Genomic DNA, 20537 nt, shown 5'->3' with positions numbered 1-20537 from the left:
AGGTTTGTTTTAATCAGGGTTCAGCAATAGGGCACCAAGCCAAAATACATAACATACACAATAAAGTCTGACAACACCAAATATGCTCAAACATCACTATGGTATTTAAAGAATGTACTAGATTATCCTTCTCTACATTCTTCCATTAAAGTTTACTTCTTCATTCACTTTCCTAGCTTTAGCCAAAAGACCCCACAGCTGGATTCTACCTGACAAGAACTCCTTAACAAGCAGCAGTCATTAACCTCAGGAGCAGGCAGCTGCCATGTGATGTAGTGCTCTCGGCCTGCTGCAGAAGGGCCCTATTGATCCCAGACATACTTGGTGCCTTCCTGGATGTTTATAATCAATATGCAAATGGCCAGCTGCATTGATTCGATATTAATTTTCAATTAGGGAATTCTCGTGGGGTCCTTAGGGGTCAATACAGAACCATTCAAAGGGAAGGCTTGAGCAAGTTGCAGGCATTGACGTTCCTCCACCCTAGACAACTTACTTACTGTTTATTTAGCCTGCCGTGTTGTAAGTCCCGATTAAGGCTTCAGATAATGGCCAGAGAGACAGATGAACCTTTCTGCACTTGTGCAACACCCATTAGATAAACTGGATTTTGGTCTGAAGGGCTTGTCCAAACTAATAAGTCATCATTTCACACATTGTGTAGTTTCCTGTTCTGTTAAATCAGTGGAGGCAGGAACAGTGACAGTATAAAAAACAAACAAACCTTTCCATATTTTTATAAGACTTTCACCACTAAGAGATAAATTGATGAGCACATGTTTATGAGCAAGCATACAACAAATTGTACATTTGAGAGCTGCTCATCAAGTTATTTAGAGCGTGTAAATAGGTACAAGAAAACAGCAAACATCAGATCTTTTTTATTGACTTATCTTTAATTAGTTTTCAAAGTCGGGTCACCAGCAGAGCAAGAATTGCCACAGTTGTAGCACTGTTTGACCAAGCTGATGGATCAAGCTATGAGATCCAAATTGTATTTTATCTATGTCATATAAATGAAATGAGCAAACACAATGAGGGTGACTAAGGTTTTTGCTATCTGACAGCAGGGTGGCATTTGAAACTTTGCTCATCAGCTGAAAGTTTCAGATAAAGTCAAATAAAACTAGAAAAATGTATAGTCTGACATGAAGAAGAGGATCTAACCACAACTGTATAACTTCAGCTTCAAATTTCAAAGACACATTTGAGATGAATGGGATTTGGTCGGACAATGAGTTTGACTAATTTTATTATTGCATTCCTCAGTTAGCAGATCAGTTAGCATGACTTTAACACATTGTTAAGGAGGTCTCCATTCAGAAAACAATTCTAATTTGGCTGATAACCCTCAGTATTGTTTAACATTTTGCTTTAAACGCTGTGAACACTCTGGGAAAGATTACAGCTTTACAGCCATGCTAACTCAGAGCAGACTAAGGAGTGAGCATGTGAAAATTGCCAAGAGTGTAACAGAGATAACCTGGTTGGACTATTTGCTGGGCTCTTCTGAAGATGCACCGCCTGAGGTAATTGGTTTAGGGATAACATTAATTACCACATTCCTCATTAATGGATGAAGCCTTTATTGGTTCCATTGATCAGCTGGACCTGTTAGCCATCATCCTTAGCAATGGTGGATGTAACAAGCTTACATATTGGCATATCAATTAATGCAATCAATTCCTGTCTAGCAGTTACAATGTATCCTACTCGCTTCTCTTTTACCATACCCACTTACAATCTAAACTAGCTTCCCTCTATCATGGGGTCTGGAATACAGGTTTAAATCAAACAAAAGTTTTGTTGGGGAAAAAAAAAATATTTAGTTGAATTATTTAATACAACCAACAATTAAAACTTTATGTAAAGGTTATGTTCAAAAAAATTAACTTTAATTACTGGAATTTATCAATCCCAGATGAAGAAAAGGAAATCAGCTTGTTATGTGAATTATAACGGGTTCAAATGAGAATATATGAACATTGCCTCCATGGGTTCAGTGTCCCGTTGTATAAGTCTTTGACTTAAAGACAAGTCTTAAGGTGAAAGCCGACTATTTTTCTAAGATCAGTGTGCCTTTTAAGAAGGCACAGATTACAACTTGGAATCCTTCCTCTGTCATCCATGCTCAAAAAGGGGTGACAGACTTCCAACACTAGGCTGTGGTTGCCTGGTATTACGTGGTGAAGTGGGTAGAACATCAGCAATGAATGAAGGAGTCGGGTGAGATAACTGAAAGCACACCATGACAAAGTGGAGGGATTTACTGTTGGGCCCGCAGCACTTCATTTGCCTAATAACAGATCATTCTATAAGAAAGTGGCTGCTCGGAGGGGGGGATATCAACCAACGAGGATGTCTCACTCGCAAAAATCCTATTTGAAGACAACACCTTCTGAGCGCTCATCCTCCTCCACGCCTAAGACGATCCACGCGCATGACAGGGCCCATTAATATGACGCCCATGTAACCTTGCTCTTTCTGCCTCTCTTTTCCAACAGGAACAAAACCGATAGCCAGAGAGGAGGGGCATTATGTTATGACTGAGCATGTAACAGGAGGGGTGGTGTTCATTTTAAAAAGATGTCTAAAATATCCTCCTCTAAGACACCTGGAGCCACCTCTTCAAAAGTAGGAGAGTGTAAGAAGACGAACAACAACAACAAAAAGAGTTCTTCATTTACCAATATCCCATTAATGCATCCCATTAATTAATGTTTTAGGCAGGTTTTTAGTTCCCTTACGCCTTAGTTGTGTTTCCTTAGCTCCAAAACAACCTGCATTGCACTCTGCATAAACACCACACACAGGCCTCACACATAGGCCCCTTAAATCCACTAGGGAAATGCTACAGATTCATTCTTATGTGTCTGCAAGATAAGTAAATATAGATATAGGGAAGATGATGACAAAGAGCTATTATCCGCAACTACGCCCACTGAGCTGTAACACAAACACATTCCATGATTATTTCTTTAAATACACCATGTGGAAAAAAAGAAAATCTGCCTGTGGAGTTCACTGGGAGCAGCACAGAGAAAACAGATTCATCGGACAGTGTTAAATGTCGAGGGGGGGGCCAGATGAACAGGCAGTCAGACGGACAGCTCTTTCTTACTCTGTGTGGGACCTCCTGTATGCCCCTGTCCCCCGAGCGGCACACAAGTGGGCTGAGCAATTAACAATTTCATGCTGATTGCCTGAAGCGTGTTTTGCTATGCCATAAAGATAATAGCATGAAGGGTGTAGCGGCAGGCCCCCCAATCCCTCTCCTCTGGTGTTCCTCTATTGCTTCCATCTCTCAATTCTCTCCTGTGTAATTCACATGTTGAAATGGTGCACTGCCTGCTTGCTTTATTAAAGACCGTCTCCCTGCTTAGAGGGCGCGTTTAAGAAAAAAAAATATATAAAGATGACTCCCTGAAGAGTAAACAGGGATGATTATTAAAGGGAAGGAGAAACTAGAGTCTTGGTCTCCCACTGGCTTCTTGATTTGAAAGTCTAATTTGGCAACTGCACACAACAGGCGAGCAGGTATACAAAACAAACCGGTTCCATTTTGAAGCATGCTCGCCTTGGATTCTGGTGACAGCCGTCTTCTTCTTTCTCTACCTCAACATGGCATGACAGCAATCCACTTTGACCATGGAGCTTACCACTGTGCAACAGGAATATCTGTGAACCAGCCAGTAAACCTGTGACTCGTGTTCAGAACAGACAATATCAAAGAGTCTCAGAGGAGGGAAAGAACATGAGACATAAGCAGTTGTCGGAAGCAGGAGAAGTGATTTTGACTCTGAACAGAAATACAGGCTGCATCCTGAGTAGCCTTAGGCCTTAAGAAAATGTAGGCTTTATAATAATGAATAATAGTGGATCTCAGTGACTTTTAGGTTCTCATTTTTTACGTGCTCCAAAGAAATGAACACAATTTTTAAAGAATAATTCCTCTGAATTAAGTAGGATGGGTATTTTAAAGATTAGCTATTTAGATCATTTTGGCCTTTGTGAACGTAAGCAAAAGACAGGAAGGTTCAGCTGTGTTCTCAAAATTCTCATCCATTTAGTGTAATATAGAGACTTTGGTTTCTTTCCTTCAGAGACTTTATGTACACTCATGGAACTAGAAGCATTATAGAAAATATTAAAGAGGGGGGAAAATAAAAAACCCCCCCAAGCATCTTGGTAAATAACAGCATTAAGTGTACTCGTCTCTGGAAGCCACATTATTGACAAACTACCTCAGGGATTAATGCTGACATAATTTGGAAACATACCCCAAAGACATGAGGGGTAGCTGTAGACAATAGGTTGCAGCAGCAGTCCCTTCTGCCCCTCTGGCCTGTCCTCATTGACCCCCACCTCCTCACCTCCCAGGCTTCTGGTTGGCTTTCCACCCCCTGGCTGAGTGTGAAAGTCCAGCTGGCACATTGACAGTCTCTGCACCTCAAATGAACAAACTGGAGCTGCATTAAAGCCCCCATATTGTTTATAATGAGCTCCTTCCAAATGTGCATTCTGAAGGAGCAAACACACAGACTCACTTGCCTACCACACAATAAGAAGAAACATGTTTTTGTGTTCATTTATAAGACATAATGTCACCCCCAACACCCACCCACCTCCACACAACAACACACATGCACAGACTTATAAATTGCAGTCACATCCCCCTGCTAGAAGGGGATGATAATTGCGGACGGCCAATAAATTACTGCTGCCTCCACATCAATTATAAGCATCACGTCTGGCAATGAGGAAAATGAGATCTTGTGACAAATTTCATGAGGCTTGGCTGCCCAGCAGCCTTTCTTAACATGCTACAGATAGCAATCCCTTATCTAGCCCCTGTAATGGGGAGCTACGGATAGAGAGATGGAGCTGCAGCCATTTAATTAAAAAGCTTGGGGTAGGGGGTGGAGAGGTGTAATTCATCGAAAAAGCACAGGAAGGAGACAAAGCCTTTGTCTGCAATACATATTTTGCTCAGCATTGTTGTTCATCACAAACAAAGTTTGGATAACCTCTGAAAACTGAATATTTTCTCAGTCCTTGTGTACATTTCTTACTATTTTTTCCCCTTTTGCTTCCTCGTTTTTAATGTTCCCCATGGGTTTTTTTGTTTTGTTTTGTTTTTACTTCTTTTTAGAAACGGATGACTGCAGTGGACAGACAATGGCATTGAATGAAATGGCCCCTGCACCTAATTGTATTCCCACCTGGGAAAGCCAGACAAGGGCGGAGGTTTCAGGAGCACAGCAATGAGGATTTATGGCAGAAGGGGAGACGGCAAAATAAAACACCGAAAGGGATGGCCCTTAAATCTCATTCCCAGTGCAATATTCATTGTAGTTGCAATCGGGTGTGCTGATAGAGCGCCGGGGAAAAAAAATGGCCGCATGTGTTCAAATTATGGCTATACTCTCTACTAATATTTAACATCATTAGAAAATCATTAGAAAACCATCATAAAACCTGGGATTATGACCAGAGCATTAAACACAATGATTATTCAGTGTGTTCCTTCCCCGCTTCGCCTTGGAAATGAGATTTGTGCCGCAATGGCAATGTAGGGGAAACGTATGAATATTTTTCATAATTACGGTAACATTTGAAAAACATTGGCTTGCGTGAATTACTATACCATTATAAAGTCATGTTTGTCTGCCCAAAAGCAAAGCTTTCAATGAGGCTTTGCATGGGATATCATTAAAGCAGTTGCATAGGGGGCTCAGTAATACCAATATATTAGCAACATTTAACCTTCCAAAGCTTATGCAGTTAGATGGCAGCAGATGCTCGAAAACAGTGCTCGAGGAATATTTATGGGGTTTTTATGATTTACATATTTTAGTTTTCTTTATGTTCATCACTACGATGTGATTGCAGTTTTAAAGGTAGTGGATGTTAAAAGACAGGCTGCATTCACAGCAGGATAGATTCAAAGCAGGGAAGAATCTTCAAATAATAGATTTTTTAAGATAAACATCTGAAAAGTGGAAGAAATATTGCATTTAGGCTTTAAATGCAGCAAACAGGAGTTTACATATCTTTGACCGTATGTTGAGGAAAAAAGAGACCCAATACAGTTGAGTCTTTAGTTTTTGGGATTTCTCGGCAGCCCCATTATCAACAGCAGCCATCAGCACAAAGATAAAAGATCCTAATGGAGCTGGCCCTAGTAGAGATGAAAGGTGCAGAGATGGCACACTGTTATGAATCTCTAATGCAGCCTATGTTTCGAAGGTAATGACTGACTCTCAGGCCTCTTACACAGGCATACCTGCTTAGGGCACAGACAATAAAGGTTGCCTCTTTCTTGTCGGTGAGTTGTAACACAGAGGAGCCTTTCCCTCTGAGGAACTGTGCAAAAATCCACTCTGGAATATTTTTTTCAGTTACACACATTCCTGGGTTTACTCTAATTTATCTAAGGAATTGGTTCAAAACAGAAACCGAATTCGTCTACAAATGCATACACCTCGTTGAATGAATAACAGCCGTCAGGACTACACCTTGAAATGGCAGATGGCAGTATTGGGTGAACATGCAATCCTTTTAATCCCAGAGCCTTTTCTAAACACTAACAGCTAAACTGCGCTCATTTTACTTCAAGTGAAGCCCATAAACATATTCTTTTTGGGTCAGCATGAGCAGGAGGCTAATGTAAGAGCAATCTCTTGTCAAGCTTTTCAGACTAATTGAACTGACACTTATGAGAACCAATCTTTTTTTAAATGCATTAGTTGGCAGATATTCTGTCTTTTGTCCCTTCAAAGTTTGCCAGGAGGAAAAAAACCATGCCCTTTGAACAACACAGAGAGGTGAAAATACATGGTGAGAGGAGTCTTTTCTCCAGTCTCTTTCACAGAACCTAATGGATTGTGAGCACTTAATGCATTAATCAATCAATATCTCTCACTGTACATCAGTAGCGTGACTAAGTTATGAATGACCTTTGCAACAAGAAAAGGACACTTAAATGCACACAAGATTGCTCCTTGGTTAGTGACTTGAGCCCAGTTTTACCATGCATGATTACACTTTCGTAAGTCACAGAGCCGTTAACAGTCCACTCAATACACCGAGGTGTGTTGTTATATTTTTTTGAACAAAAATTTGCTTGTGATAGACCGCAATTTAGAGGCATCTTTAAAAATATGCTTCCTTTCATACACAAATTTATCCAGTTCTATACTCAGCAGCTGCTTTATTATTTACACAACACAATACCTACCAAGTAGGTATTCTTTTTACAGCTCCTTTGTGGCATCCATATAGCAAATTTGCACATCCAAGATATGATTCTCCAGTCCCTATACATCCCAAAGAGGCACTTCTGGACTGAGATATGGTGTCATGTTCAAGAAACCAGATTTAGATGACTTGCGCCTTGTGACATGGTACATTATCCTGCTGGAATTAGCCATCAGAAGATGGGAACCCTGTGGTTGCAGAAGGGTGGGGAGTGGTCAGCAGCAATGTTCAGATAGGTTGTGCCATTTTAATTACGATCACTTGGTACTAATGGGCCCAAGAAAATATTCCCTACAGCAATACACCACCATTACCAGCCTGAGCTGTTTGTACCAGTCAAGATGGATCCATGCTTTACATCAAATTTTAACCCTATCATATGACTGCTGCCACTGAAATCCAGACCCAGGGGACCAGGCAGTATTGATTATTGAGAAATATTGGGAAGCCGAATTGCAGTTTTCTGTTCTTTGCTGATACAAGTGGTAGTCAGTGTGATCTAGAGCAGTGGCTCGTCTGTTTCAATTTTCCATGTTGGTGCTGACTTCCTCTCATGTGATGGGCTAATTGTCTTGACAGGCAGTTGGGCAGGCGTACCTAACAAAGTTGCTGGTGAGAATATAGCTACATTTTCCATCACAGAAGATCTACAAATGAAATTCTACTTTATGAACTATTATCTAGTACTAAGAGAAGGCTTAATTACTTGTGAAGAAATTATCATGGAGGGTGAGTGCTTCTCTTTGTTGAATGGCTCATATAATTCAAATATGGCTCCTATCTTCAGATAGAAAAAAAAAAACACAATAAGAAAGGATAAATTGTCGTTAAGAGGTGACTTGTACCTCAATGGTTACACATGTCAAGTACTTTTCAATAGTGCACCAATTTGGAGGGTTGTTAAATTATTAGTGATTTCAATTTATGGCTATTTTGCCTCAAGGGTGGAGCGACATATGACCAAAAAAAACAACAAAGAACTTTGTACTCTCATTATATTCTACTTTCTACCTTCTGAAAAGCTTGCTATAAAAATAATCTAAGTAAATATCTAAATCATTAGAAAGATGACATGTAAATGATTCCCCTCACTACCTATTTACGACAGTAGAGCAGAGAGAAAAAAAAAATTGGATAGAATGAACTGTAGAGGATAACGATGATGGCGCAGGAAGGAATGGAGGTTTGGGGTGGATTATGATAAAGTGGAGGAGCAGGGGGGTACGTTTTTTGCCCGGTCCTCACTCTGAGTACCAGAGCATGGAGGTGAAGCGAGACAAAGTGGAACAGACAGGAACTGACTGCAGAGTCAGAAAAAAAAGAAGATCCCAGAACAAGAGCACAAACTGATGCTATTGTGGCCAATGAACAAAGGCCTTAAAAAAGTGACTGCATAGGGCCCTTAAACAAAGTCGCTATTGCCATTCACTCTCCCTCGTCTAATTAGATTCTTTTGGCCAGTTTAACATGACAAAAACCAGCCCATTTTTCTTAATTCTGGCTGCCGTCCTGGCCCCTGTATCACCTTTAATCGAGTAAAGCCTCAGAGTGCAGGCTCGTATGTTAGACTGACAGCGACTTGTGACATGGATTCAGACACTTTCGCTGTGTTCTCTGTTCAACATTTCACACACAAATATGTGCCCCATCTCAGCTTTCCCAACTGCTTGAAATATTCACCATATGCATGATAAGGGCTCATTTCCCAAGAAACCCTCACTCAGCCAGGAACTGCTTTACAGGTTTGACCAACCTGGACTAGAAAGAAAATATCTTCAAGAATACTTAAAATTTTCAAGATTTCACATCACATTGCAAATAAAACTTTGGGTTTTTTTTTCTGACTCAAGCAACATCTGTTTTCAACGGTTAACAGAAAACATGGTCTGTTTTTAAACAGTCACTAAATGTTAACAAAACTGATTCAGAGAAGAAAAATGTAGGTAAAAGCAAAAGATTTTAATCCTGCAGCTCTATGGTTCTTGTACTGTAGATGGTTTGTGGTATTACAACGATCTTCTATTAGTAACAAAAAACATGGTGAATTATTCATCAACCAAAGCCTATTAGCATAGGAAAATAAAACTAAAAGTGAAAATATTTTTCTTGTCCTTATTTTATCAGACAAATCATGATTAGTCAATCTAGAATAATTACTGAGCTCAACATAATTTTAATATAACAACATTTTTTTTTTTAAAACACTATTTGATTTAAGCACATTCTAATAATAAAAAAGGCCTCCTCCCCATAACGGTCACTGTGCTGCCGAATTTACTTGATGCATCCTGCTTCATGCTTACTGGGCAGCAGGTATGAAGGTTGACATTTGCTTGCTTTTTAGATTATGGGTCAATAGAGCTTAATGTTTCAAATGAATAAATATACAGAGAACAGTTAAAAGCAATGCGTACATCAACAATAAATTGAAGAATGAGAACCTTTTTTATTCTAAGGTCCTTATGTTTTGTCTGTGATGTCAACAGAAAGAAATCCTTTCCAACTATAGAAAGTTAGAAAGGATTTCCAGCTTTTTATAGTTGGAACTTTTTATAGTTCTCCGTAGTTGATTCTTTGTTCCGACTACGAACAAAGAATCGTTTTGCTGAATATCCTGTGTTGCTTCTCAAACCAGAGAAATCTACAAAGCTAAATGTGAGTAAATTATGTACATATTCTTTAATAATCATGTCTACTTGGAAAGTTTATTTCTTTAAAAAAACTCTTCTGACAATACATACAAAATAACATGAAAATTTGTTTGAGACAAACTAATATTTGATTGTTTGAAACATTTTCATTGCCCTCAAATTCTTTCTGAAGTCCAGGTGTGCACTTAGACTGTAAATGACAGGCTTCATTTACCTGCCCAGGTTAAATCTCATTAATCCCAAATGCTTATCCAAGACATTCTGCATCTCTGAGCTTAAAGCTCAGACAAACACAAACAGTGATATCAGGCGGACCAAAAGGAACATGGATAATGTCCCATCTGAGTCTTGGATCATCTTTTGAAAAGCAGGCAGTTACATCTTCTGTGTTGTTGAAATCATGAACAAATCTTTAAAAAAACTTTGCTTTAATTGAATAATTAATGACTGCTAAGTCTTGTTTAAGACAAGATGGCTGTGTTTATAATCCAAAAGCAAGCTTCTGAAAGCCTTAGATCTGAAAGTGCTGTGTGATCAGTGGCATCCTCCTGTGGCGTCACAACCGAACCTGGTGTGAAACTGTTTGTTTGCTGCCAACATCCAGCTGAGGGGAGAGCCTGGCAGCTGGGGTGTTAGAGGAAACTAGTCAAATCCAGAATAATTTTCAGTATCCATCTGTGGAAAGTTCCCTCTAATGTCACACACACCAACACACTGCAGAGCTGTCCTCCCACTCACATTATCCTTTTTGTGTTTTTCACCAAACTCATCCATTTCTCTTCATCCATCCTCCTCTCACCCTCCTCAGGTGGTGTGTAGTGTGCTGTCAAGCACTGCATGAATCAATGACTGGTGCTCACGCCCACAGGTAAAGGTTGGAGAGGTTCACTATTGAATTATTTCTGCACTTCTCTCATTGCTGCCATCTGCCTGGCTGCTTTTAGTTGATGTGGTTGAGGCACTGGAGGGGACTCTTTGCTAATGCATCGGAAACATGGATGTGTGTGCGTGTCGGCGTGTGTGTGCGATTCCTGTTTAAATGTTTTTTGGACAGTAATGATGTTTTCTTCGCATGTAACTAGCATAACATAAAACTGCAAATTAAGCAGCTGTTCACAAACACCCTTCTGTAGGCTCAGTTCTCTCCTCATGTCCATCTATCAGACAGCAGATAATGATTTACAACATATGTGCTGTTAGCCAGTCTTTGTTTCATCTGCCTTTATTCTAATGGAGCCTTCGGAGTGGAGGCCAGATAGGGCATCCTTCACTCCGCTTTTGTTTTGCTGTCAGCAAAGCTGATCATCTCTGCTGGACCCCAAGCTGAACAGATCATGCCCTTTGATCCACTAGTTATCTCTGGGGGGCAAAAACAGCCTTATTAAAAATGGCTAAATAAAACTTTTCTGCCTAGGCTCAATACTTCCCAAACTTTCTCCCTGTTTCCACTCTGATGTTGCCTATGGTCAAATTGAGCTGCCTAATTCTGACAGCAAGCAGCATTGTTAAACCCAATACCAAAACACTGAAACAAATGAAGCAATCCAAGTGTATAACAATTTATTGGTCGTATTTCCTAGATTACCTGGCATACACTTGCGCTACAATCAATATCACAGATGAGAAGGGGCTGAATGTACAGTGATAATGTGAGCCTTAGGGGAAAGTTCAAGTAAGGATTATTTAGGAAACCTTTAAAAAATGAAATATTACAACTACAAACAAGAGAGGGAGTATCTGGAGTTTAGTGTAAACATAACTGATCATTTTTGCCAGCACAGACAGTGCAAAGGTTTTGAGTCATTCCTCATTTCTTTTCACTTTTTTCCATATTAATAATCCTGCTTTTTATGATTTAGAATTTTTTACACACAAGAATATTTCAAAATTTATGGCATGAACTGGTGTTATTTGTACAGCTAACGGACAACTAAGCACAGAGCTCATTTAAAATTATATCTTTAAAGATTTTGTTCATGGAAGCTTGTCCAACTAGAGCTGTATTTTTTTGTTTGTTTCTTTAGTTAAATCTGAAAATCAATAATAATAGCACATATTTGTATTTCACCATTAACTTGGTGATTCCAAAAGAACTACTGTGCCTTTGAAAAAATTACATTTTCCTACATTAAAAACACAATGTTAATGTATCTCTGAGGAATTCTATATGATAAAAACGAAGTAGCTCATAACTGTGGAGTGAAAGATAAAGTTTAAAAACCTTGCATTGTTTATTACAAACAAAATAGGAAATGTATGGCATTAGTTTGCATGTGGGCCCCTTAAATCTGATCCCTCTAAATAAAATCAAACTCTTATGTTATGTTGTGGAAAGGTTTGAAATAAGGTAGCACAACAGTAAAGCTACCAAATCATGGCCTTCTACCTAAATTGACATCCTATACCTCCACTGTAACCTTGGCATAGAGGAGAATTATTTGTATGTAAAACTATTCATAATGCACTATGCTAAAATAGACTTCATGGAAGAGCAGCAAGAAGAATGCCACTGTTAAAAGACAAACTTGACATGATCTACTAAAATGAGGTCAAAATGTATTTTTTGGCCTAGACGTAAACAATGTGTTTGGTGGGATAACAACCCTGCATATCACCCTGAGCACACCATCCTCACTGTGACACATGGTTGTCCCATCATTATGCTATGGGGATGCTTTTCTTCAGCAGCACAAAGAAGCTGCTCAGAGATAAAAATACATAATGATATATATGCAAGAAAACCTGTTAGAGGCTACAAAAGATTTGAGAGTTGGGCCAAGGTTCCACTTCCAACAACAGGGCAAAAATCCAGAGCTATATTGTGAAGCAAACAACAATTCAATTTAAACTCAGATATATTGCAAAAATAGGATGTAGAAAACATTGAAGAGTTGGTCAATCATGAATTTGATCATAACAGATCTAAGGTTTTAAAGCAATTTAAGATTTTTTAGAAATATATATATATTTCATATGTATATACATATTTTTCTATTTCACAAGACTACTTTGTCTTGGTCTATTACATAAAATGGCAGCATGAGTCTTTGTACTGTGAATTAAAACAATTTAAAAAATCAACTGTTGTAGCATTTGGTATAGCATACACTTAGAATATATTAGGTATTAGGTGTTCATGGTATATGCACAACATATTGTGCAGCCTTACTCTAAGGTATGGTTTTTCTTTAATTGTGTTTTATTTTATCCATGACTTTCAGATTTTGTTTATCTACTATAGGTGATTTTGACCTCTTCTTTTGTCCTCTACGTGTCAACATTCCTCTTGTTTTTACGAACACAACACAAATGCGGTCATGGTCAGGCACACGTTCAAAATAGAGAGAGAAAAATATTCAGAAAAGTTAAACAACAATGATTTAGACTACAAAAATTGCAAGATACTCTGGCTTAAAACGTTTAAAAACGTATATGTTTTTATTCAAAATAAGTCATGCTTAACAAGCCAATGTTGATATGACATTAACACACTTATATGGCAAATTATAACTGCTGGATTGTTTACTTGGTAAGATAGGTGCATAAAAATGCTTACATACATAAATACAAAACTTTCATCTGAAGGCTGGAAATCTGTTTCTTCTTCATCTCATCTACCTGTGACAGAGACATGACCGCTGCTATAATTAAACCCATCACAACCATTATGTCTCTGGCACCTAATCTATTCCCTCCTCCGCTGTCTGTCTGTAACCACAGACTTCCCGCCTCAGCCCTGACTGACAGACCCTGTGGAGGCTGTGGTCACTCTGAGTGACTGACATGAGGGGCAGCGAGGCTACTGCATTACCCCCATCTCCTCCCTGCGAGCTCCTCCGGATCATTCAATCCAGCACCTCACACCACTGAACGCCACCTCTGCTCCAGTATCCAGCAGCAAAGCCTCTGGCCCCCGAAAATAGAACTCATTAACACGTTTAGTAAGTACAAATGAGATGACAGTCTCCTGATGGACTGTCTATCTTTTGGATCAGCTTTCAAAGAGAGCGTGCAGTAATGACAAGAGAGGGGGAAACCAATATTATAATGCGCTTTCGGCCTCCTCTAAAAATGATCTCGATGACAGGGAGAGCCTCCTGCAGCCACACATGGCCTGAATTTCAGTGCAGACACCTAGGTGTGTGCCTCGTTTATGGGCATGTGAGTTTGCAAAGTAAAATCTGGTGCATACTCACACCCACGTGACATAACTGACAGTGAAAGAAGTTACACGCAGGCCAGAAAACATACAGAGCACAAACTCGGAGGTCCTGCCATGGGTACAGCTCTCCATGTTGAGCTGCTAAACTAAGAGAGTTTCTCCGTCACTTCACAAATATCCTGTCTTTGTATATTTATGATATTGGTAATCTTTTGTTCATCTGGGAGGGAGTAAAGTCCAACAAAATTGTCTGTATTTTCAGAACAGAGTGTCAGTCAGGAGTGGCAATAAAAATCTGAACACAATACATTCCTATGCGCAGTTAGAGTGGTGGCTTTTAGGTCAATTTGCCTTAACAAGAGGGGCACAGGGAGGATTTTATATCCAGCCAGTGATAGAGGAGGCAGGAGACTTCAGTGTGGTAGTTTTAGCAGAGGGGTCACATAAATGCTAAAATCCTAGCCTGGAAAATCTATAAAGCCATCATTTTGGCTTTTTAATAAATGTCTAGTCTTCTGTAATATTTTCAAAATGAAAAGTAATGTATTTATGAATTTCCTGGCACGTTGTGCAGACAGCAAACAATTTCCTATGCTGCCTTGAAGCCCTTCGGACAGGGATTAGAAGGCAGGCGACTGACAGAGGTCTGAGTGAGCTGTGGGCCCTCTGGGGCCCTGCTCATCCAGGCCTGCACAGCCCTCATCCTCATATCCACTCTGCATCAGTGGGGCAATAACAGTCTTTATTAAAAGCGCATTGCAGCAGTGTCTGCCCATACAACTTACTTTCAGATTGCCCATAATGTGGCATGTAGAAAGGGTCTGGTGGTTGGGGGCTACAATATCCTGTTTCTGGAAAGGTTTGCTTTGCATTTTAACAAGCATGAATAAAGAAAGACATTCCAGAAACGGCTACCGTCTGTTTCACTCTTGCCTGTGGGGAGCAAAAGCTCAGACTCTGGACGTTGCATGCCATCCAAGCGTGGCCTGGCTCACCTCTGATTGTACCTGAATTTCAAAGTTGTAGCATGGCCACAGGTCACAGATTGTATGAGAGGAGGGCAGAAGAAAGAAAAAAAAACTCATCTTTGATCTGGTGCAAAAACGACCAGAAGCAGAAGATGAAACAGTAGAATAATCAGTATATTAGATCTCTTAAGTCAATTAACTACCATTAAAAAAGTAATTTATCATCTTTGCTTTAAAAAGTTATGTTCCACATTCATCAGTTTTTTTTATCTTTAGGGAACATTCTAACTATTTATTGTCTGCTATAAAAATAGGATAAAGTTCTACATTAAAAACCTGTTTCTCTGAGACATTAACAAAGCAAAACCCAAAATACTTTTCTTTTTGTATCATAATTGAAACATCAGGCCTTTATAGTCATGTATTGATAAGATTTTTGTCAAACAAAAAGGTCAGAATCATATGCATTAAGAGAAACTTATGGCAGAAATTCACTAAAAACAGCTGACTCATATATTATACCTAAATGATTAAATATTTAGGTATAATACTAAATACCTAAATATTTAGGTATTTACACAACAGTTTCCTATAAAAAAAAACATTATCCATATTATGCATTATTTTTTGATCTAACACTGTATTGAGGACTCCTATTTAAACTAATATACTTTTATAATATATTTTAATGAAAGAAGCCATCTTGTAATTCTATGAAAACTCTTCTTAGAAGTAATGTGTAGCCTCTTGGACTTGGATGGTCGAATCTTAGTCTGGGCACAGTTTTTGAACTAACCTACAGCTTATTTAAAGAAATAGAGATCTCAGAAATCTGTTTTCTTAGTCATTAAATGTTACGCATGAGTTTAAAAAGGCAGTTATGTTTGCAGACATGTAGACAGATTCTAAAAGTAGTAAATGAAGGGATGCTGATCTAGTTTGGGGATTTACACTTCAATTAGAAGAACTACATAGCAGTATGTGTAACAAATGGAAGAATAACACCTCCAAAAACAATTGTTTAACTTAAAACACTCAAGTATTTACTTTCACTCAAACAAAACACAATGACTTATGGCTTCCCAGGTGGCCCCAGCCCTGTTCCTCTCTTTTCCAGCCTCTGCGGCTCGCAGACAGGGATTTCCTTCTGCGAAGAGAGCCAAGCCGTCACAGCCCAGCGATCAAGGGCCTGCCATCTGTGACTGAGGCAGATTTACAGCAGGAGCTAATCCTCACTGTCACGTTTGTTCTCCATCTCTGCCTCCTTCATACACATGCATAAAAATCACATTTATACACACACCAGAAAAATACTAATATTTCACCATCTTCAAACACCCTGCGCCCCTGCTTTTGTCTCCTCGTCTATTTCATAGGCAGACAAAAACCAAGCATCACTCTTCAGTTTACTTTGCCCTTTTTAAAGTTATGCTCTCATTCTGCTCTATGCTAAAAAAAATAATGGTATTTGATTAAGTGCTAAGAAACCCCAATGTGTCACAGAGCTATATGCCCTGGGAGTATCATTCAAATGAAATAGAGTCATTATAGGTGGGAATGTGCCAATAGTTCTTAAATGTGAGCTAACCAAACATGTTTTTCCATCTGGACTTGCATCCATTTTTATTCTGAGTGTCCATATGACTTTCCATGTAGAGCCTGGAAAGATGACATCTAGCAACGGTTGCCTCGCTCTTTTTGTCACTGAACATCTAAACGCACGACACATTTTGCTCTCGGGATCCAGAAGCACCTTTCATCTCCCGTGAATGTGTCGCCATCTTCTCTGAATATCTGTTCATATTGAGCCAGTTTTCTTAAAACTGAAGATTAGTGCGGGTGTCTAATCTTCAGTGTCAAACACAAGGTTTACTCAGTGACCTTTGCACACATAGCAGATGTGTGGGACTGAGGTCCCTTGGAGACTTCCTTTGTTTCGCCACAGATAAAGGGTTAAAGAAGACAAATGAAGATGGGGCCACAGAGCAACATGCCTAAGCAGCACATTTATAGTATAAGCAAGAATGAAAACAATGCAGGGACTTTTGTGAATGTATATTCTAATTAAAAATAAAAGTTCTGCTGTTCTTGCCTTTTTTGGACTTTATGCTCAGTGGAGATTTGAGGCTCCAAATTCCTGTTGTCCATATTTGTTGCATCCTCATGAGAAGCCACGATATGGAAATAAGTATTATACACAGTGCTCAGTGATGTGGTTCAGAATTATGCCTTTGTTGTTAAAAAAAAGTAAGAGATTTTCTACCTCCTGTCAATATTTGCAACATGTGTTTGATGTTTATTTTTATTTTATTTTGAAGGGTATGTGAGGAAGTGAGGTATAAACCTAACACCTAAACCAGCAGAGAAAGAGTTCCTAGACCAAACCAGAAAGTAATACGACCCAAATAGATGACTCAAAAATCCTTGATCAACTCAGAAACCAGTCAATGTTCAACCACTGTAGCAACTATCCCAAAAATACAAAAGATAGAAGTGTAAAATAAGTGGCAGAGAGAGAATAATGAAGTATTGCTCAAAAGAAGGAAAGGCTTGGGCTCAGAAAAGAAGATGCTGCTTTAAGGCAAACTACACAGCTGTGGCTATCCAGAAGAAAGTGTGAAGTAAGAACTTTTGGATATTACAGTTGAAGACTGTTACGGTGGTGGTAATTTAAATCAAAATGTTTTCACTGTGTTAAACAAACAGGGGTGTTGCTAAATAATTGACTCCAGTAAATAATACTGGGTCACAGTCACAGATCTTGAATTTGATCATGGTTTTAGAAAGCAGAAGAGTAAAAAAATACCCCAACTATATTACTTCAAGGGTATTGTTAAATGTTTTGTCCTATGTTGTAAATAATATGTATCTACATTCACCAAACACTGACTTTTTAAAAGTCTTTATTCTGGGAAATTGTATTAATTTACTTATTTAATTTTAATAAAATCGAATTATTTCCAAAATAACAGTTGGCAACTACAAAATTCAAGTTTGGATGAGTGGCACAAATGTAGGTGAGAAATGCAAATTTACTTAAATCTTATTGTTACAAGAGGATAGAAACAGTTAGTAAAGCTTTATAATGCAAAAGCAAGACAATTAAATTGTAATCTCATTATGGTAATTTTGCTAAAACTGCTTATATCTGAAGTTCAAGACTGAGATACTGCTAAAAATAGGACTACAGCAATTTGCACTGATCTTGTACATGTTTAGACAAAATATTTCTGACAAAGACTGAAAAGTAAAATGAGTATTAAGTGTCTAAAACATGCTAAAACTAGAAGATCGTCATTGGATTATTTCCCTAATTGGAAAAGAACGTTTGACCGGATCAGAAATAAATATTCAGCCCCAAAATGATGGAGTGCCCATGCCCTGCCAATAGGGGGCAACAATACCAACTTTAACTCACAAATATAAGCATATAAAAGAACAAAGGAAGTGATTTATCCAAAACAGCACACACTGGGTTTTCAGGCAGTAATACTTTCAGCACCTTATTGATGTGTGTCAATAAGGTCAACAAAAAGCTAACCAGATAGAAAAACATGAGAAGCAACTTTTTTGAGTCCATGCAGATTTTTGAAACTCAAAATTTATAAAAATAAATAAATAATATTCACTTTGGGATGTTACTTTTGATAACATTCTAGTTATTCTCACTGAATGTCCAGTTGGCATGTGAAAATTCAGAAAATTTTATGAAGGAAACATTTAGTCAATGATACATCTAAGCTAGTGTGTACTCCGTCGAATAATTAAACACTATAGTAAAGCTGCAGGTCTTATAAAGAAAAGGACAGGCTTTACAATTAATTTTGTCCTTGAGTCATTATCAGACTGCATGACTACCCTATAAACACTCTGACAGAAAAAATGTTCCAGTGGTCTGTTTTAGTAAGTGAGGCTTCTTGTAATTCGATGAGGTTCTGAAGGGCTGTAAGCATTTGTACATGTGTAATGCACACTGCCTGACTGAAGGCTTGAATTCCTAATTTGGCTATAGATATGGCCTTCTAAGACGTAAAAGTAAAAAAAAAAGAGGAGGACGACGTAAATGGTCTATCATTTACTAAAAACAATTTGCAAACAGCACAACTCTTCTCTCTATCCTGAATACAAAAAGAAATATCCCTACCCCCATCCCTTTTAACCTAAATGCCCCTTCCTCTTGCCTTTGCATGTTCGCCTGTCCACTGTACTGTAGTCATTAACATATTTGGAGTGCAGTGAGCAGAAAGCTTAATTGTCCCTAATTGCTCAGCTAAATATGTTCTCTAATGATTTGCTTCAGATCTGTGACTGCCTTTTGCGCAATTTCCCGGCCGCTGGCTTCATTATCCCTGCCTCCTTGGAACAAAGCGTCTTCACAGGCTGGCCCTTTTTTTCACCCACATAACAGACAGCGAGTATGTGTGCGAGGGAAGTAAATGGTTCCTTCTTGGAGGGACACACAATAGAGGCCCTTTGTCAAGACACAGAACTTAAAGTGATTAGAAAACCAAATCTCTACTAAGAAAGCGTGTTAATTGACCACAGCTCACTCCTCCCAATCAGTCCGTAATAAATGGACAGTGGAGGCACTTTGTTTTAACCAAGCTACAGTAGAGGCAGTGTCTGTTTTTTGGTGTACTTGTTTAGAAAGCCACTGCTGTTGTTCAGCGTCTCCTTCTCCATACATAATGTTCTATCTTAATGTGTCTCTAATGGCTAAAAAGGACAGCTTCCATTAACAGGGAGTTGTGCCTTGGCAGGAATATTTTGTTGTAAATCATATTTGCAGCTAAAAATTGAATGAAAAAAGTTATGCATATGTTGCTTATTTTTCTCATTTAGTTCAATCAGGGTAAAAAGGCTGTCCAAACGTAGGAATATTCAAATAAACAAAAAAGTAACATGAAAATCGAAAGGTTTAGGTGCACACATCAGATAGGACATATGAAGCTTCTTAACTGAGCCACTTGATGACAGTTCATGAATAAAGCTGCATAAAAGAATAAAAGAAACAAAGTAATTTACATGTAAAGAACCAAAAGGTCATGTCCTGACCTGTGTCTGAAGAAGGGCATTTGCGGATGGTGAAAATGGAGCTAAGGTCTTCGTCCTCCTCCGGCAGGCCCTTCTGCAAGCGCTGAAGCTTCCTGAGGCTCTCACTGCGTTGGTGCTTCATGGAGCGCACATGTTGGATGAGGTTGAGTTTGGCCTTGGTCGAGTAGTTGCACAGCACACAGTGGTAGTAGCAGGCATCTCCCTCCACCGCATTTTCGTGCTGCTGCAGGTGCTGAGAGAGGAAAGAAGAACGACGGAGCAAAAGAGAGGGAGAGAGAGACGAGAAAGAGAGAGAAGAAAGAAGTTATTGTGGATGGCAGATAGCTGGCCAGGCACCACCGACTCACTTTCACTCACACAGCTGGCAAATGAACAAATCAATTCCCAATCACGGGCCCGTTGTTTAACATCCAGACCTCTTTCACTTCAAGACAACTGTTT

General features: G+C 39.0%; 1 protein-coding gene across 5 annotated transcripts in view; it reads right to left on the bottom strand.

Annotated features, from left to right (window-relative positions):
- zfhx3b (zinc finger homeobox 3b) overlaps positions 1 to 20537 on the bottom strand; it is a 221581-nt gene that overhangs the window by 40559 nt on the left and 160485 nt on the right. For all 5 annotated transcript variants that reach the window (XM_028014074.1, XM_028014075.1, XM_028014076.1 and 2 more), the window contains one exon: positions 20097 to 20328. In XM_028014074.1, coding sequence (XP_027869875.1) covers positions 20097 to 20328 — 232 coding nt within the window. The remainder of the gene's footprint in view (positions 1 to 20096; positions 20329 to 20537) is intronic.

This window comes from Xiphophorus couchianus, chromosome 4 (assembly GCF_001444195.1).
Source record: "Xiphophorus couchianus chromosome 4, X_couchianus-1.0, whole genome shotgun sequence".
Taxonomy (NCBI): domain Eukaryota; kingdom Metazoa; phylum Chordata; class Actinopteri; order Cyprinodontiformes; family Poeciliidae; genus Xiphophorus; species Xiphophorus couchianus.
Note: the sequence above shows the minus strand (reverse complement) of the source record. Positions and strands in the feature narration are given on the sequence as shown.